At 52.4% G+C, this 17,295-nt stretch overlaps 1 protein-coding gene across 1 annotated transcript in view; it reads left to right on the top strand.

The window, feature by feature from the left end:
• The first annotated feature begins 2,481 nt into the window (after positions 1 to 2,481).
• SRPX2 (sushi repeat containing protein X-linked 2) overlaps positions 2,482 to 17,295 on the top strand; it is a 17,519-nt gene continuing 2,705 nt past the window's right edge. Inside the window, 13 exon segments of the mRNA XM_043492943.1 lie at positions 2,482 to 2,565; positions 3,504 to 3,676; positions 5,536 to 5,724; positions 8,915 to 8,998; positions 9,238 to 9,429; positions 12,555 to 12,644; positions 12,647 to 12,700; positions 12,703 to 12,729; positions 13,304 to 13,430; positions 13,575 to 13,696; positions 14,168 to 14,347; positions 16,404 to 16,537; positions 16,614 to 16,735. Coding sequence (XP_043348878.1) covers positions 5,655 to 5,724; positions 8,915 to 8,998; positions 9,238 to 9,429; positions 12,555 to 12,644; positions 12,647 to 12,700; positions 12,703 to 12,729; positions 13,304 to 13,430; positions 13,575 to 13,696; positions 14,168 to 14,347; positions 16,404 to 16,537; positions 16,614 to 16,735 — 1,202 coding nt within the window. The 5' untranslated portion in view covers positions 2,482 to 2,565; positions 3,504 to 3,676; positions 5,536 to 5,654.

Genomic DNA, 17,295 nt, shown 5'->3' with positions numbered 1-17,295 from the left:
GACCGGCTCGCCGCGAGCCCGCCCCTCGCCCCGCCCCCGAGACCGGCTCCCCGCGAGCCCGCCCCTCGCCCCGCCCCGCCCCGAGACCGGCTCGCCGCGAGCCCGCCCCTCGCCCCGCCCCGCCCCCGAGACCGGCTCGCCGCGAGCCCGCCCCTCCCACCCGGGCCCCCCGAGCCCTAGGCAAACCTCCCGTGACTCCGCTGGGTCCCCTCCCCTCCTCTCCCCGTGGGCAGTCGCATCACACAAGTCCCGATTTCACCAAACATCACCAGAGGTTTGCAAACCCTCCCTGCAATGCTACGCTCTTGCAAGGCTCCCCCCCGTGTGCCCGGGTGAGCCCCCGCCCGGGGGGCCCTTGGACCTGCTTTTGCACCCCTACCCCGCCCCTCATGGAACTAGGCCCTGCCAGTGCCATCTTTCACATCAAAGGCAGCGAGCTTCATAACCAAGTTAGAGGTGGTTGAACAGAAGGGTTATTTATTGTGGCAGAGGATGGCTGGATGCAGCCCTAACTATGGGCTAAAAACAGGTTTCAGAGTAGCAGCCGTGTTAGTCAGTATTCGCAAAAAGAAAAGGAATGGATGCATCCGATGAAGTGAGCTGTAGCTCACGCAAGCTTATGCTCAATAAATTTGTTAGTCTCTAAGGTGCCACAAGTCCTCCTTTTCTTTATGGGCTAAAAAGTCAGCCGTGGGGTGAGTTCAGCTTGGTTTATTTCAACTTTAGCTGTGGTGAACTCCCCTTCCGCCCCTGGGGCCAGAAAGTAACTCAACTTGACTAGCTGTTGTAGAGCAGACCATCATTTCATCAATTATAACAATTTCCAGTTGGGGCACAGAGACGAGAGGAGGAGGCAGAGAGGCTGCAGACAAAGCCAGTGGGCACCTACAGGTTCCTGGGTCGCAGTATTATGCCGTGCTAGTGAGAACACGGTGACACAGCTTTCCTAAGCATCACCAGTGGGACAGGGAATTCCAGTGTCAGGGGTAGTAGGAGATGAAGAGGCCCAGCATCAACATGAACTAGTCTATTTAGAGCTCTCTGTATTTCATCTGGTAAGCAAATGGCAGCGAGTGCAGCGCACACAGATCACAGCTAAAAGGCATGCACATCAGCCTACCTCCTTCAGATGAGGGGGAGAGTCTGGACGAATTGAAGTTTCCACGGGACTTTCATGTTTAAGCCCGTTGCTATAGTTCAGCTGAGAGGTCCACAGTGGCATGGATGATTGAGGTGAGATCTGCATTTGAGAGGAGGGGCACAGTATCTTTGCTGGCCTCTCAGTGAGACTGCTGTTCTGGTGACCAGAGCAATCATGGAGAAGCTAAGAGCAACGAAGACTCTAGCAATAACCTTGGACCACAGACTAGCCCAGGTGTTGGAGAACCTATAGGCTTTGATAGGTCCTCTAAATACTTGCCCTTGCTGATCAGCATCAGCTGTATCTTGTCTGGTTTAAACTGCAGCCAGCTGGCTTTTCTGTACATCCTAGTTTCTGTCAGGCATTGGATAAGTCTATCAATGATCATCATGAAAAGGAGACCTAGAAGTGAGAATTATCACCAGCATAGGATGACATTGACATCAGCACTTTCCCACAATCCCAACCACTAGCTTTATGTAGATGTTGGAAAGGAGAGATGACAGGTTTGTAACCTGTGGGTCCCCATAGTTGGGAGCCTTCAGAGAGGAGAAGCAGTCACCCATCACTTCCCTTCTGGGATCCTTTGGAAAGCATTGAGTGGAACCACTCTGCAGGGATTCTTTCCACCCTGCCAGATCATTCAGCCACGTTAGCAATACTCCATTATCCAAGAGCACTGAAAAAAATAACGCCATGTCATAAAAGACCTGGCTTTTGACCACTGCCCGGAGGAGATCATCAAGCACAGCAATTTTCCCTTACTTTGTCTAGGTGTTTGTTTATACCACACTCATCATGTAGAATCTGAGCACCATTTCTGGGCTGTGGCCCACTCCTAACTGAATTGGATAGGCTCTAAGGATCCTGGGGATTTCAAATATTGTTTCAGTTGGCCTAGGACAACCTTCTCAGTGAATTTTCCAAGCAAGGGAGGTCAGAGACTGGATGACGGCCATTTAGTATACTAGTGTGCTCACAGTTGTTTTCTAGAGCACATCTCAACTCTAGCTTGTTTGAATGTTGCTGGCAGCTTGCTTTCTCTGAGAGGGACATTAATGAGTACTTTCAATAAAGTACCCATACATTTCCTGCAGCCTTTCACCACATAGGATGGGCACAGGGCCTGATTACATACACTTGCGGCACCATAACATCTGACTGGGACATTGTTTGAAATGCAGCCAGAGTCTGTGGCACTTCCACTTTGACTCTGTCACCCTCCAAATTCAATCAACCTACTCTGTGAAGATTGCAAACTACTCACAGCTAGAAACTGTTACCTCCAGAGCCAGCTGGAGGCACTCTGAGCTCGTCAGCAGACTTCTACGTGGAGGAGTTCCATTGGTTAGGATTTGCAGAGGAGAAGAACATCTTACTGATCATGGCTATGAAATATAGTATAGAAACTACTTATGCTGCAGGTGACTAGATTCATTTCTTGATCTCTGCCAGCAACCCTCTAGTCCCCTCTTCTCTCTCTAATTTGCCAGCAGCGTTATGCCCCTCAGAGTAGTTCGGGGGCCATCATATTAATGGTTGTGACTAGTAGACATTTGTAGTGTTCTGTCAGCGCATCTGCCCTATGCCCTGGATTTATAAGAACCAGGATTGATCAGATGCATTCGGCACAGTCTAGTGATCTGAGCACAGGACAGCTGGGAGCTTCTGAATTCCACTGATGCTCATGTCTTCCATGGCTTTGGGCAACTCTCTGATGTTTGTTCATCTGTATAATGGGGATAAAGATGATCAAAGTAACCTACCTTGGAAGGGCATGTGGGAAGTGTTTCGAAGCTGCTAAGTCTTTAAATGGCTCCAATGAAAAAGTCTTAGGCCAACTTTTCTGCTGGTGTAAACTGGCATCAATTACACCTGCAAAGAATTTGGCTCTAGTGTACAGAAGGTGAGCCGCAGCCAAATGGTTACATGAAATGGGTTAGATTGCCCAACCCAATATCAGACACTGCATGCTTTGGAAGCCTGTGCTCCTTCCACCCTGATCCTTGGCTTTGGGCATGGATTTGAGAAGGGTGCAGCCAGAAGTAAAGTGGCTCCCATTTGGCTTTCCCTCTGTGGCGCCTGTGAAATGTTGCTCTGTTGTACCCTGGATTGCAGAGCCTGCTCATGATGAGTCATGAAATCTGCAAGCCTTTAGTATTCCACATCCTAGACTCAGGTTTAGCTACAGTAGCTATTGCTATATGGGCTGCAGGCCAAGGAGAGAGGCACCATCCTGCCCACATTTGGTCTTGAGTGGGTAGATAGTGGCTTAGATCTGCATAGGGTGACAGCCCTTCAGCCACAGTTGGGGGCCTCCCCTAGCCTTCTCTCTTTTCTCCCCCTCCTCTCTGGGGGACAGTACAGCTTTAAGAAAACATCTGGCAGATGCAGACAGCAGAACATCTGGGCAGTGTTAGCTGAGTGTCCGACGATGCAGAAACAAACCACGCACTTTGGGAAAGTTAAAGCACAAGTTTCCTGAACAGGCTGAGAGGAGAGAGAAGGCAAGGAGAGGGAGCAGCTGTGAGGCAGGTAAGATCTGCTTTAAGCAGCCATTTGACTTCTATCCACAAGGGAAAGGGACCTAGGGAGCGCGGACACAGAAAGCTTTTGAACTAAGCTACGCCGCCTATCAGGCTTCCCTGGAGCTGAGAATAGACAGCTGTTCCTGCATGCTGTGTGACAAGCCTCCCTCCAGGCACCTTCCTCCAGCAGAGGCAGGGGAAGGATCCCAGCAGTTGGTTGTAAGACTCTCATAATATAGCGGGTAAAGATTTAGGGGACACAGAACTGTTGCCAGTGACAGGACAGGCTCTTCTGTATAGAGAAGGCCCCAGAGGGGCTCAGGTACTATGGTGATGAGCATGGTGGAAAACCCTAGAGCGATATGAGCTAGAGGGAGGACTTGGAACAATAGAAATGTGGGGGTGGGGAGTGTCTTTAAATATACAGATCAGCATCACCAACAGGGAGCGGGAATTTCTATCTTGTTTGTTTTTCTACTCGAAAGCTGTCAATCTGCTGCTCAGTCTGCCTGGCTACTCTGTGTTTGTTAGAGGTTCCTCACCCAGCCAACCCCCAGTTTCTGAGTAAAGATCTCCTGGTAACCAATCAGTCTGTGTGTCTGTTCCCCCATCTCTTTCATTGTCTGCCCTCCTTCCCCTCCCTCGGTCCTATGCCCCAATTTCCCCTCCCTCATGCATTTCCATTGCACTTATTCTGTTGCAATAGCACTGACCTGAAGCCACAGTAAATAGTGAACACATTTTTTTCCCCACGCCAGTTCCAGTTGAGCAGTCTGTAAATAACGTTTGCTCCTCTGCCTTGGCCCTAACACCTGCCCTCACTCACTGGATCTGCCTCCAGGCTTTGCACTGACTGAATCCTACTAAAAAGAAAAGGAGGACTTGTAGCACCTTTAACTTAGACAGCAAACAAACCTGGAGAGTCAGTCACAAAGAAACTCTCCCCATGCTATCCGGAACAAGGCCCTTCTCCAGAAAATCCCTTCGTTCATGCTCTGGACAGATGTGTTACTAATCAGTACATTTAGCTGGCCTCTTCTCTTGAAGGTTTATCCTCCCTCCCATGCCCCACATTTTTCTGTCTGTTCATATGGGGCTCGATCCCCCTTTGCCTGGTGCAGTCCTTTGCACTAGCACCAAGTGGATGGATGTTAAACACTCACACTCTGATCCAGTAGCCTTTCCACTCACTGGAATGGTGCAAATGATCGCACAAGGTGTAGGGCAATGGTGAATTGGACCTTTTGATTCCAATAAATAACATCTTCATGTGCTCTAGATTTTGGTGAATTTCAGTTAGAAATGGGCCCAGATTACAGTCACTTATCAGAACCCTAGGGCCTGGTCTCAAACTACTCACTTTGGAGTTAGCAACAAGTTTTACTCCTTTCTAATTTCAGCATGAATTTCCTCCACATTAAACAGCCCTTGACTCTGTGGAAAACAGTGTTGCCAACTCTCATGATTTTATCACGAGTCTCATGGTTCTGGGGGCATTTCTGAAAGCTTGGAGGATCCAATGAGAACTTTCCCTTTCGTTTTTTTTAAAAGGATGTTTCTAGCCCTCCTGGTTGCAGAGAAAAGCTTGAAAACATGACTCCCAGGAGGCTCAAAAAAACCCAGAAGACACATAAAAAGGGCCCAGAATTTTTTTTCAAAATCTCATGATTTTTAAGTGACTCGTGCTTGCAAGGGATTTGACTCATGATTTTTGAATGCTTAGGATGGATAATACTAGGGAAAAATCTGGATCTGATCAGCATGGGCTGGAGAGCAAAGCTAGAGGAGAATACAAGCATGTGTGGGTCAATAACACACCAATGGCCAGGGGTTGTTCTGTTTTAAACCCACTTCCCTTTATTCTAGGTACCAGTCTACACTACTGCCTGCTGGGCTTTCCGGGCTGCAGCCTGCCTGCTAACATCAGAGTGCACTACCAGGCAAGGTGCTAAGTCCCGTGGCCCAGGCCCACCCTACACGCTAGAATGGCACAAGGAGAAGCACCACTTCTGCTGCTTTTCCTCACCAGGCTGGTGTCATCAACATGGTATGAAGGTCAGTGTCCACCCAGCGTGGGAGAGTTAGTTAACAGCAGCTGGTGCTACAAGGGAGTGAGGAATCAACAGGGGCGAGCAGGCCTCTCTCAGGGCACAGGAGAAGCTGATTTTCTTCTTTGTGGTGTCTCTGAGTAAATGAGTAGAGCCGAGGGCAGCAGGTGCAGTTCATAGCTGGGAACACTAGGGGGGGGGTTGGTGAAGGAGGAGGGGGAAGGGAGCATGGTGGGAAGCTCTGAGTTTGCTGGAATAAAGGATTTAGTTCAGCCTGGCAGCCAAATCCCAGGACCCCTTTCCCTCTAGGCACCTTGGGAAAGGTGACCCAGTTTAGAACAGGGTAAAGGCCTACTGATGCAGGCCAGAGGAACCTCAGCAAGGTGCGCTCTCTCTCCTTGTGAGGGTGGCAGGGAGAGTCAACTAAAGCATCACTTAATGCAGCCCTGCCCCGAGGGCAGCGGTTTGCTGAGTGCCAGGGAGCAGGTTGGGTTAGGGGACTAGGGAGGAGCTGGATAACAAAAGACAAATCTACGCCTGGGAGGTTGACATGATCGCTCAGAGAGGGCCCTGGCGTCTCTCTGCTGGAGGTGGGGAAGGGAAGAGACAGACCCAGTGCTGGGGTTAGGAACACATCCAGAGAGGAGTAAATAAAATTCCCCCATCCCAGCCACAGTGGCAGGAACTGAACCACATGCCCTCAGCTCCTTCGGGAGCCTTTGGCAGGCGATTGTTTGTCTGGAACAGCTGCACAGACTAAAACCCGAGCTTCTTCCCATCCTTGGCTAACCTGCCCACTTACAACCCCTCAGCTTGTTTGCTATAGAAACCAAACTCTCTCTCCCAGCATCCCAGCTACAAACCATTGCCAGGTTAGCATGGGAGGGGCTTTGAAGAGGCCCAGACCTTCCCCCCCATCACTGTAAAGGCCTCTGCAGCCCCCTGGAGAGCTTTGACCCCCAAATACATTGGACTGGTCTCAGTTCCCACCCCAGCGCATCCTTGCACCGATAGATCCTCCCTGTTTTGTTGTCTCAGCCTCTGCTCTCTGCCTGATTCATACTGAGTCATGATATCGCTGAATAAATACAGACTGGGGATGCATCACTCTCTCCTGGAGGGGATGGGTCTGTGGCCTCAGCATCAGGTTTATAATAACGAGACTCCCTGAAACCATACATTCCGATCCCAGCAGGGCTGGGTCAGCCCATTCTTCCTATGAGGTAGATATATTGAGTTCCACGTGCTTTGTTGTGTGTGAGCCTTAAAAACTGAGGTGCTGGCTGCATAGGGTGGATGTCAAAGATCTCACAGCACTTTGCTGCATAGTAGATGGTTTGTCTCAATGTTCTAGTCACGGTCTTCCCCTACGGAGGCTCCCTGCTTGCTGGGTGGGTGCGTTTCAGTGGCGCTGCATGTATGAAGTGCGTGAAGGGCTCTGTAGAAATGAGTGGGTCAGAGAAACAGGGCAGTTTAATTGGGGATCTGGAAGGGGTAGGGGGAGTTGTATTATTATGGTTCATAAAGTTCCCCCAACATGGAGGCTCTTCGGAGAGGCTGGTGGATGGAGTGCGCTCAGGTAACAACCCCTCTCCTTTCTTCCCCCACCCATCAGCACTGCAGCAGCGGAGGGAGAGCAAAAGAGAAGGCAAGTCTCTGGATTGAGTGTGGGTCAGTGGAGGGTATGAGCAGATCTCAGTAAGACTTACCCTGCTCCCCTAGAGCCTGTAGAGCTCCACTCCTGGAGGCCAGGGCAATGCGCTCTCCCTGGTCACTCTGAGCTGGGGTTTCTTTTCCCTGCTCCTTCCTCACAGGAGCCTGCATGCTGATCTTGTAGAGAAACATCTGGGATCCTGCTTAGCACAGACATTTGGTTTCGAGGCTAATACAGAAATGATGCATGGGGCACAGGCACTAAAAATAGGAGCAAAATTGAGCACGCTCACACACAATCACTGGAGTGGAGAGGGAAAGAGTCTGGAATAAGAGGAAATCCAGCTAAAAGGTGAGCTCACAGCTCAAGAATGCCACTAGTCAGCCCATTTCATTCATTGGGGCTCAAATGCATCCACTGCTGGCCATGGCTAAGAGGGAAGTTCGGTCTCTGTGTTCATTCAGCTCTGGATGTCTGCATGCGCCCCAGCCCTGGCATGGTGGGGGCTCCCTTTGCCGAGTCACACAGGAATGAGGGCCCAGTCCTGTTCTTCCCACCACTTGCCCCATAACTCCGTGGCAGGGGATGTGAGAGGGAAGTGATGGGAGGGACTTCCTGGAATTTTGTTCATGAAAGGACTGAGTTGTCCCCTGTTCAGCTGTGCCTGACACCCACTTCCTGTCATTAATGAGCCTGGCATACCAGGCTGTTTAGTCTGCTGGACAGTGCAAGCTGCACAAACTACGTCACTGCCAGCTGAGGGCAGAGTTTTCTGCATAGATGTGCTCTCTCTTCAGTGCTTGGATGGGGCCCCGTCTATGGAGGAGCTGGGACAGGGACTGGGACAGACCGAGAGAATCAAGTGTCAGCAAGAAAGGAGCACAACCCCCAAACTGCTCCAGCAGCCAATCCATGCAGGACTCTAGGCCTGCTGCTGATGCAGCTGTTTACCCATTCACGGTGGATGTAATGCATGACCGTCATCTGATAGCACCCATGGCTGTGCACCCCTCAGACCTGATTGTCCCTGGCCCTGCACCTCAGGCCGTTGTTCAGACCAGTGCAGAGTGGGTGTGAAGTGCTACCAGCTCTGAATGGTAGTATTTTACCCCCTGGGCTGTGGCAATGCAGACCTTCCCGCTCCTCCTCTCAGTCTAGCGACTGCCTCAGCACACCATTCCCAGGTACCAAGGAACCTGAGAGGAGATGGGCATTTCAGGTTGCCGGGGGATGGAGACAGGATCTTAACCAAGGGCTGTGAATGCTGAGCGGGAAGCCAGGGTCCATAGATGTTTCCCTTGAGGGAGACCCCACCCTGGCATGCATTGCTGTAGGAAGCAGATGTTGCCCAGGAAGCAAGTCTCTTTCCAGGAGTTCCAGAGAGGGATAATTCCCTAGAGCCCAACATCAATGCAGCTCCTATCACCATTTCTCTGCAGACCCCCAGCACCTCATATGCTACTCTGAGGGAGAGTCAGGGGTGGGATGCAGAAGCATGACACTCAAGTTGAGACCCCACCTCACCATTTTCTCCTCCCACTAGGTTCTGGCTACCATGCTACTGAGAGGTACAACAATGAAGTGTATGTGGAAGAGGCTCCCCAAACTCCTGCCCTGGACTATCGAGGTAACAGTTGCACACTGACCTTCCACCAGGCCAGGGGAAGTCATCCCAAGCTTTCCCCAGGGCTCCCCAGATGCTCATAGAAGGGCGCCCCTGACCATCGGGGCTGATGCTGGGCTGCCTCTCATCTGGGCTTCATGCTGCCCCAAGACCCTGAAAATGAAGCACAGTTTGCCCAGCTAGACTAGCCCGTCTGAATATTTAGCACCGACATCTCCCGTCCTTTCTCTGTCTCTCCTTAGTTCCCCAGTGGTGCTATCCATTAAACGTCCACCACGGAGAGGCGACCTGCTACTCCCCCAGGGGAGGGAATTACCGCAGCAGCCTGGGGACACGCTGCGAACTCTCATGTGATCGAGGCTTCCGGCTAATAGGGCGGAGGTCAGTACAGTGCTTGCCGAGCCGGCGCTGGTCTGGCACCGCCTACTGCAGACGTAAGTCCTGTATGGGAAGGGGGTGTGCATGAACGTTCCAGTGTGTGTGAGCATGCTGTCCTGATGGTGACTAGTGCTGGGTTACACGAAAGAGGCAATGGGGAGGGACTGTTTGGTGTCTGTGCTGGGTGCAGCACTTCATGTCCATTAGGACCTGATCTCTGCTCACTGCCTGCTCTAGTCTCTTGCTTATTTGCTGCCCACCCCGGGGCTCTGGTGATGCATCAGTTGCAATTGCATTTCATTTTACATCAAAGGAAGAGCCTGCTGAAGGGAGACATGAAGCATCTGCACAGGGGCACGGGTGAAGAAGGGCTTTTTAAAATTGCTTTGGTCAAAACCAACCTGGAAGCTCTAAAGGAGTCCTGACCCGAGTTGTCCTCAACAGGAAACTGCAGTGACATGTCGATGACTCTCCTAATTTTATCACAAGACTCCTGATATTTGATGTTTGTCTTAAAGCTGCAGCTCCGGGACTCGTGTGATTAGGAGACACTCTCAGCTTTCATTAAAACATAGGGTCCCAGCCCTCCTGGTTGGGGAGAGAAAGCAGCAGAACATGACCCAGGCACACCCTTTAGGGCTCAGGAACCAGTAGACAAAGACCCCAACAGCTATTATTCTTTTAAAAGCTCTCATGATTTCTAAGCCAGACTCGTTTCTGAATGCTTGGGGTGGTGATACCGCATTGGAGACTGACAGATGGCACCTGCTGGGGCAACAGCCCCTCTATCAGGCACCCAGAAAGGCTCCAACACACTCCATGGACCATACGCTGAGAACCACTGCAGTGCGCAGCTTGTAAAGCGCTTTGGGCTCTGTAGAACAGTGACTTACTGGCCAGTGCCCACTCCTGGCTGGCTACGGCCTAGCAGTCTCTCCTTTGGCACTCCTGCGGTGCTCGGCTTCTTCTTGTGGCTTAGCCTCCCCCAGGTCCTGTTCTGGGTAACAGAGAATCCCACAAAACAATAGTCCAGTGACCTTACAGCAGGCCTTCCGCCCTGACTCTGGGCTCAGTCTTTCCATCCTTACCTCAGGGGCTTTCAGCCCACCTTCCTTGGTGGCCGGTAGGGGAACCTAGACCCTTCTTCTACTCTGGGTTCCAGCGCAGGGATCCTGAAGCTGGTAGCTAAGCTTTGCTTTCTCAGCATCCTTGTTGCCTTCCTGGAACTTCCTACCTTGGCTTGGTTCTGGGCCCTGTCCCCCCACCTTCCTGGGCTCTGGAGAGTTCTTTCTCCCTGGAGCCCCAGCTCCCACCTGCCTCTCCCTAGGCTCTCTCTTTCCAACAGAAACCTGACCCAGATCCTACCTCCTCGGGTCTGTGATGGTTCTCGGGGTGCCCAGGACTGGGAATCACCTTTTTATTCCCCCTGCCTGCATTGGGAGGGAAACATGCTTGGGCTTAACTAGGTGCCAGCTCCCTGTTACCACCAGCCTGTCAGCCATCCAAGCACTCTCCTCCAGGCTATACCAGCCCTTACTTTGCCTGGCGCAGGCTAACAATAGGACCCCAGTCCTTGAGCCCCTTTGAAGCATTCCCTTGTAGTGTCCAGTTCCTCCTCCACCAAACGCTCACAGGAATACCAGGTCTGCTGCCCCAAGGGAACAGTGCACACATGAGCTTGAATGATTCAGCTCAGGATCAGCTACTTGAGCAATACCACAGCACTAAGATATATTGACAGTGCAAACAATGATAAGTTTACCATCACAGATTCGAGAGCCAAGAGATAGTGAGTGAAAATAGTGGAAACCAAAAGGATTACATATAAAACAAAATCTTAACTCCAATTCTAGAGAACTAACTTAAACTTCTTTAGACAGAAGATTAGTGTTATCTCACCCTGAATGTTCTTTGCAGCCTTTCAGCCAACTTGGGTTTGGATCCAGTTTTCACAAATGTCATCATGCCGCCCATTACTTCCTAGGTACAGGATCAAGGAGTGTCTTCCTTGCCTTCTCCTTATATCCCCAAAGTTCATTGTCTGTGCTAGAACCAGGATAATCCCTGGCTTGTTCTCCCATGTACTGCCTCCCTGTTGATTTCACATCCCTCTCCTGCCCCCCCCCTTGACTTTGTATGTAAATAGCGCTTCCACTGTGATGGCTGACAGTGTTTAATTTACATGTCTAACAGAAAGGCTGTTTGCCAACTCTGCCTTGATACAGACTTTGAGAATGTATTTTCAGCCTATATAAGATATTTCACAACAAACTTAATGACCATCATGACCCTGGCTATCATTTAAGACCTGACCAGGCAGAAGGTACATACCAGAATCAGGAGATTCCTGTACACCCCCTCCCCCCAGCCGAGATGGAGGGATTCCTGGGTCATGGAATCATGGAATATCAGGGTAGGAAGGGACCTCAGGAGGTCATCTAGTCCAACCCCCTGCTCAAAGCAGGACCAATCCCCAATTTTTGCCCCAGATCCGTAAATGGCCCCCTCAAGGATTGAACTCACAACCCTGGGTTTAAGCAGACCAATGCTCAAACCACTGAGCTAGCCCTCCCCCCTTTTGTCCAGGATCACACCAGAAGCTTGCTCCTCTCCTGTGGCTTCCCACTGTCTCTCCTAACCCTCGGCTAGGCTCCCCTCTGCAGAAAGGGCCCCACGACCCGTTCTTTCCATGGTCTCCTGCCTTAAGCTCCTTTCTTTCTTTATTACCCAGCTCCTCTCAGCTGGGCCAGATGAATCTGGAGCAGTAATTGCTCTCTGGCTCCAGTTAACTCTTTCTTTGCCAGTGTGGGGATAGACATGCCATTACAGGCTCTTTCAAGATCACTCTACCTAAGCCCAACAACCATCACTAATGTCTGAGTGCCTGGATGGAAGGCCCTTCATTTCCATGTCCCGCTCCCCCTCCTGCAGCTTTCGCCTGGGGTTTTTAGCCCTACATTAACAAAGTTGCATGAGGGCTGGAATGGAAGAAAAACTCAGGAGCCCTATAAGCCAAGCCACCCCAGGGCCCAGAGCAGCTGAGCTCAATGCCACCCTGGCTGGTTCTGTGTCATTCCAAACCCTCCCCAGCCCTGGTGCTGCAGTCCTGAAGCAGGTGCTGCCCCCAGAGGGATTTCCGCAAGCCTGTGTCTGCTGAACAGATCTGCTCGTTCTGTTACAGAGGTCCGGTGCCATGTGCTGCCGGCAGTGATGAGCGGCTCCTACCAGTGTTCAGCCGGTGTGCTGCTGGACTCTCACTGTGATTACTCCTGCCTCCCGGGTACCACTTGGAGGGTGACCGCAGCCGGATGTGCATGGAGGATGGGGGGTGAGCGGCAGCGAGCCAATCTGTGTAGGTAAATTCTCACCCTGCTGTCCTTACTGCCAGCCTGGCTCATCCTGCACACATGCCCTAGAGACTAGGATTGCCCAGAGTTTCTCCTCAGTGCCTGCTCTGTGAGGATTTTACTGCCCTCATGGTTTATCCCTGGTCCCCTCACCCCCGGGGATTACAAACCCCATCTAATCCTGGATACCTTCCAGGGGACTGCTGTACCAAGATTTACCCATGGTTTACCCTGCTTACATCCTCCCACAGAGGGGCATTGTATTCCCCTTGGTTTAAGATGATTGCTTGGCTCATGGAAGGAATGACTTGCATCCCTATGCCTAGTTCCCTCACATTGGGCATGGCATCTCAGTGGGTTATTCTGGGTCTCTGCCCCAGGGGGCATTGCTGTCTGCGTGGCTCACCCTGGCTAGCTTCCCTAGGGAGGGAACTATTGCATGTCCCTGTGCTATCTCCTAGTTCCTTGCCCCCGTGGGTTTTACTGCCTCCTTCCAGGGTTTATTGCTGAGCTTCACCCTCCCTGTACTGTGGCCCTACCCCACGTGGTTCCCCTGGAGTTTCTCTCTGCTTTGCTTGGGCAGATATTGAGCCCCCCAAGATCCGATGCCCGGAGACACGAGAGAGGATGGCGGAGCCAGAGAAGCTGACGGCCACTGTATACTGGGACCCACCCCACGTGAAGGACTCTGCTGATGGCATCATCAAACGGTGAGTGCTGAGAGCTGCAGGACCCCCATCCCAAACAGGGTCTGATGGCTTTGTTGCCCTGAAGTCACTTTGTAGGGATCAAAACAAAGACCCAGCTGGGAGAAATGCACTTCACACTGAAGCAGCTCTGTCTTTTGGGTCCAGAGTGACACTGCGGGGCCCAGAACCTGGGTCTGAGTTTCCAGAGGGGGAGCACGTTATCCGTTATATAGCCTACGACCAGTCCTACAACCGAGCCAGCTGCAAATTCATCGTCCGAGTCCAAGGTAAGGGACAGGTTGCCTGCTGCAGACCCCAGCTCCCTCACACCTTGGCTGGAGGAGCCGATTCTTCCCCTGTGTGGGCTCAGGAGCTGCGCTCACGCTAAGGATGTGTGGGAACAAGTTTTGGTTCCTGCATGTTGTCCCCCATGTGATCAGTGTCACCTACAGGTCCTATGCTTCTGCCACCACCAGAACCCTGCTAAACCCAAGCCACTCCAGAAACCTGGCACTTTCTCTCACTCTCCCTAACCATCTCATGACCTCTGGCCATACCTGGACACAGGGTGCCACCTCCCCAATCCTGCATCCCTGGCTTCTTGGACCTTGGAGCTATGGGCACTCAGGTCATTCCTGGCCCGACTCCCCCTAGGGCCTCCAGGCACCTTGGCTAGCCCACTCCACACTCCTCCAGTAGTGCAGCGAGTGCTAGATCTAGGCGTCCCTTGTCCTTGACGTCCGCTCTCCCTTTTGCAGTGAGACGCTGCCCTGTTCTGAAGCCGCCGCAGCATGGCTACCTCAGCTGCACCTCTGAGGGCAATAACTACGGTGCCACATGCGAGTACTTATGTGATGGGGGCTATGAACGCCAAGGGATCCCCGCGCGCGTCTGCCAGTCCAGCCGCCACTGGTCAGGATCCCAGCCCATTTGTGTGCGTAAGTGTTACAGGGAGAATCGCTGGTGAGGTTGCATGCGTGCAGGCTGAGGCTATAGCCTGGAAACGACTCCTTGTGCTGAACTGGCTCTGTTGTGTCTCCAGTTCCCAGGAGCTCATCAAAGCAAGGCCCTGATATTCTTTGGTGAGCATAGGGCTTTCCTGGCAGCATATGCACTGCCTGAGCATCCCCCAGCCAACCTCCCAGCGAGAGACATCCCCCTCCATCCAGATGTGGAGCCTCCTCCCTTCTATGATGGAAAATCACATAGGGTGGAAACAAGGAATGGCAGTGCCGAGACTTGGGAGCCATTGGCAGATGGGATGGCATCCCATAACGGTCCTCTTGGTCTCTGGGCCAGCCGGTCTCACCTACTGCTGAGCATGTGACTCTGAGCCCCACTCTGGACCTGATCCACAGAGAGGATGAGTCTGTGATTACCTCAGAGTATGAGCTCAAGCTGTAGCTGCTTGTGCTTTTAGCTCTGGAGGTGTTCAGCCAAGATGGCAGCTGTCACACATGTCTTCCCCATATGGGCAGTGGCAGGTTGAGCAGCTTGCCTCAGTCTGAGCAAACTCCCCGAGCCCTGTCCCACCCCTCCCCATGCTTGCTGACAAACCTGGGATGGGATCTTCCAAAAGGCCCTCTTCTCTGGTGGTTCTAACGCGCTAGTCAGGAACATGGAGGGGACGCCCCTTAGGCCATTATGCTCTTTGTGCATCACCTCCCCTCAGTGCAGCGTGTGCTTTCTTTAGGGGCTGGTTGGATGTTAGAATGAATTAGATAAGAGAAAGGAAGGAGTACTGTGCAGCTGTCTCTAGCAGCGCTCACGCCTCCTCCATCAGAGCTGGATTTGCCCAGGCCCCTCACCTTGAGTTCACTCTCATTTTCTTTCTCTCTTTGTTGATATCACCAGCCCTGTCCCTGGGCTCACTTTGGTACTGGTTGTCAGGGAGCCTGCCTGGTGGCAGAGCTGGTGATGATGCTATTCTTACTGCCCTTGTCTCAGATACACACATGGGCCTGAACCTAACCCCCACCCCAACCCCCTTGCCCTTTGGGGAAGTTGGAATACAGATCAAGACTTCGCAGCTGACACCTCTCAGCGCCATGTGCCAAACCAACCCCTGGCTCTGAACACCACCCGCTTCCAGGGCGGGTTGGATCCAGATCTGAGCCTTGTGGTGTAGGCCCATGTCAGGTTGTACTGGAATCCCAGCATCTGCACTGCCTAGAGAAAATCCCCCTCCTCTTCATAAGTACAATTTAAAAGCCAGGAGACCCATGGCCACGGGCATGCTACAGGAACTGAACCCTGAACCTGCTGCTCTCCTTAGACTGGGCTGGGCTAGGCAAAGGCTCCCCTGCAGCACCCCCTTCATCTTACACATACCATTGTTTATAAAGCCCAAGATTTACCGCTCCTCTCATCCCAGGGAAAATCAGGGGTAGCGTCACAGAAGACATTGGAGTTCCCAGCATAAGCCCGGGGAATGGGAAAGAGACTCAAAGCTGTCCTGTTTTCAGCCATTTATTAAAACAGTCACAAACACCTTAGGTTATATCCCCTGGTTAGTCCCCATCTCCTGCTGACCACTCCTAGAGCAGTAATGCAACATAGCCGGCTAGGCTGGCCACCGTGAAGTCCCCAACCACATTCAATGCTGAGATGGAGGTCTGGTCTGCTGAGGCACTGGGTCCCTTCTTGATCTGTGTGGCCTGGGGCATTGTCTCGCTCAGGCTGATGAAATACAAGCCATGGGCTCCTGGCCACTTTCAGCTGGGTGAGGCGCAGACTCCCTGATTTATGTAACACTGGGGTGTGGCTCCCCTGGCATATTTGCTGCCCTCTGCTGGAGAAGCTGGTGAAATGGTTCCTGCTGATGGAGAACAGAGAGCCCAAATCCAGGCGAGACATATCTGCTTGCTGGGAGAAGGGGAGAGGCAGCTGACTTCTGGGGTAGGCCACACTAGGATCCTGCAGACAGAGCAGGGGTCAGAAGCCCCGACCAGCCACCTCTCTGTTTGTGCTCATGAGCTCACCTTCCCACCTCAGCCATGCAGATCAACGTGGACGTGAACTCGGCCGCTGGCCTCCTGGATCAGTTCTATGAGAAACGCCGGCTCCTGATCATCTCTGCTCCTGACCCCTCCACTCGTTACTACAAGATGCAGATCGCCATGCTGCAGGTAAGCCCCTCCCCTGTACCTCCCCCAGCCCCAATCCCAGCCAACAGCATCTGACTGGCTCTTCTCCTGTCTGCAGCAAGCCACCTGCGGGCTGGACCTGCGGCATGTCACCATCCTTGAGCTGGTGGGGCAGCCCCCCCATGAGGTGGGCCGCATCCGTGAACACCAGCTCTCGGCTGACATCATCGAGGAGCTCAGGTATCGGGGCAGTGGACAGCCACAATAGCTCACAGCAAGCGGGATCATGACCCCCAGATCAACCTGTGGGTGCAATACACTGCTAGGGGTGGATGGCTGTCTCCCTCTTGGGGCAGCTCCTAGCAAGTGTAAGAGTCTGCTCCTTAGAGATCCTGTACTGCTGCTTTAGCTCATGTAGTGGGGAGGCTTGTGCTTTTGGGGCTACGCATCCCAGCTTTAGGCCCCAGCAGTGACTGTGGTGGAATGCAGCTACAGAGTCATTAGAGACACCTGCTCGCAGGAAAGGCACCCATTCTCCTGAGTGCTGGCAGCTTGAATCCTGTCACAGGGGTAAATGACAAACCCTGCTGCCTGTGCAAAGTGAATTCCAGCCCTGCCACCTGCCTGCAGCGGACACGGAGCCACCCCCACAGAGCAGCAGGGTGGTGTCTATGTTGCTGCCATGCACAAAACAAGCCAAAAATCTACTGGGATCCCTAAATTATCCTGTACAGGCCTGTGGATAAGCCAGAGGGTCCCACAAAATCCAGCAGTCAGTAACCCAGCTCTCAGGGGTTGGA

This window comes from Dermochelys coriacea, chromosome 9 (genome assembly GCF_009764565.3).
Source record: "Dermochelys coriacea isolate rDerCor1 chromosome 9, rDerCor1.pri.v4, whole genome shotgun sequence".
In the NCBI taxonomy this organism is placed as follows: Eukaryota; Metazoa; Chordata; order Testudines; family Dermochelyidae; genus Dermochelys; species Dermochelys coriacea.
The sequence above is the reverse complement of the archived record's forward strand: the minus strand, read 5'-3'. Positions and strand labels throughout refer to the sequence as shown.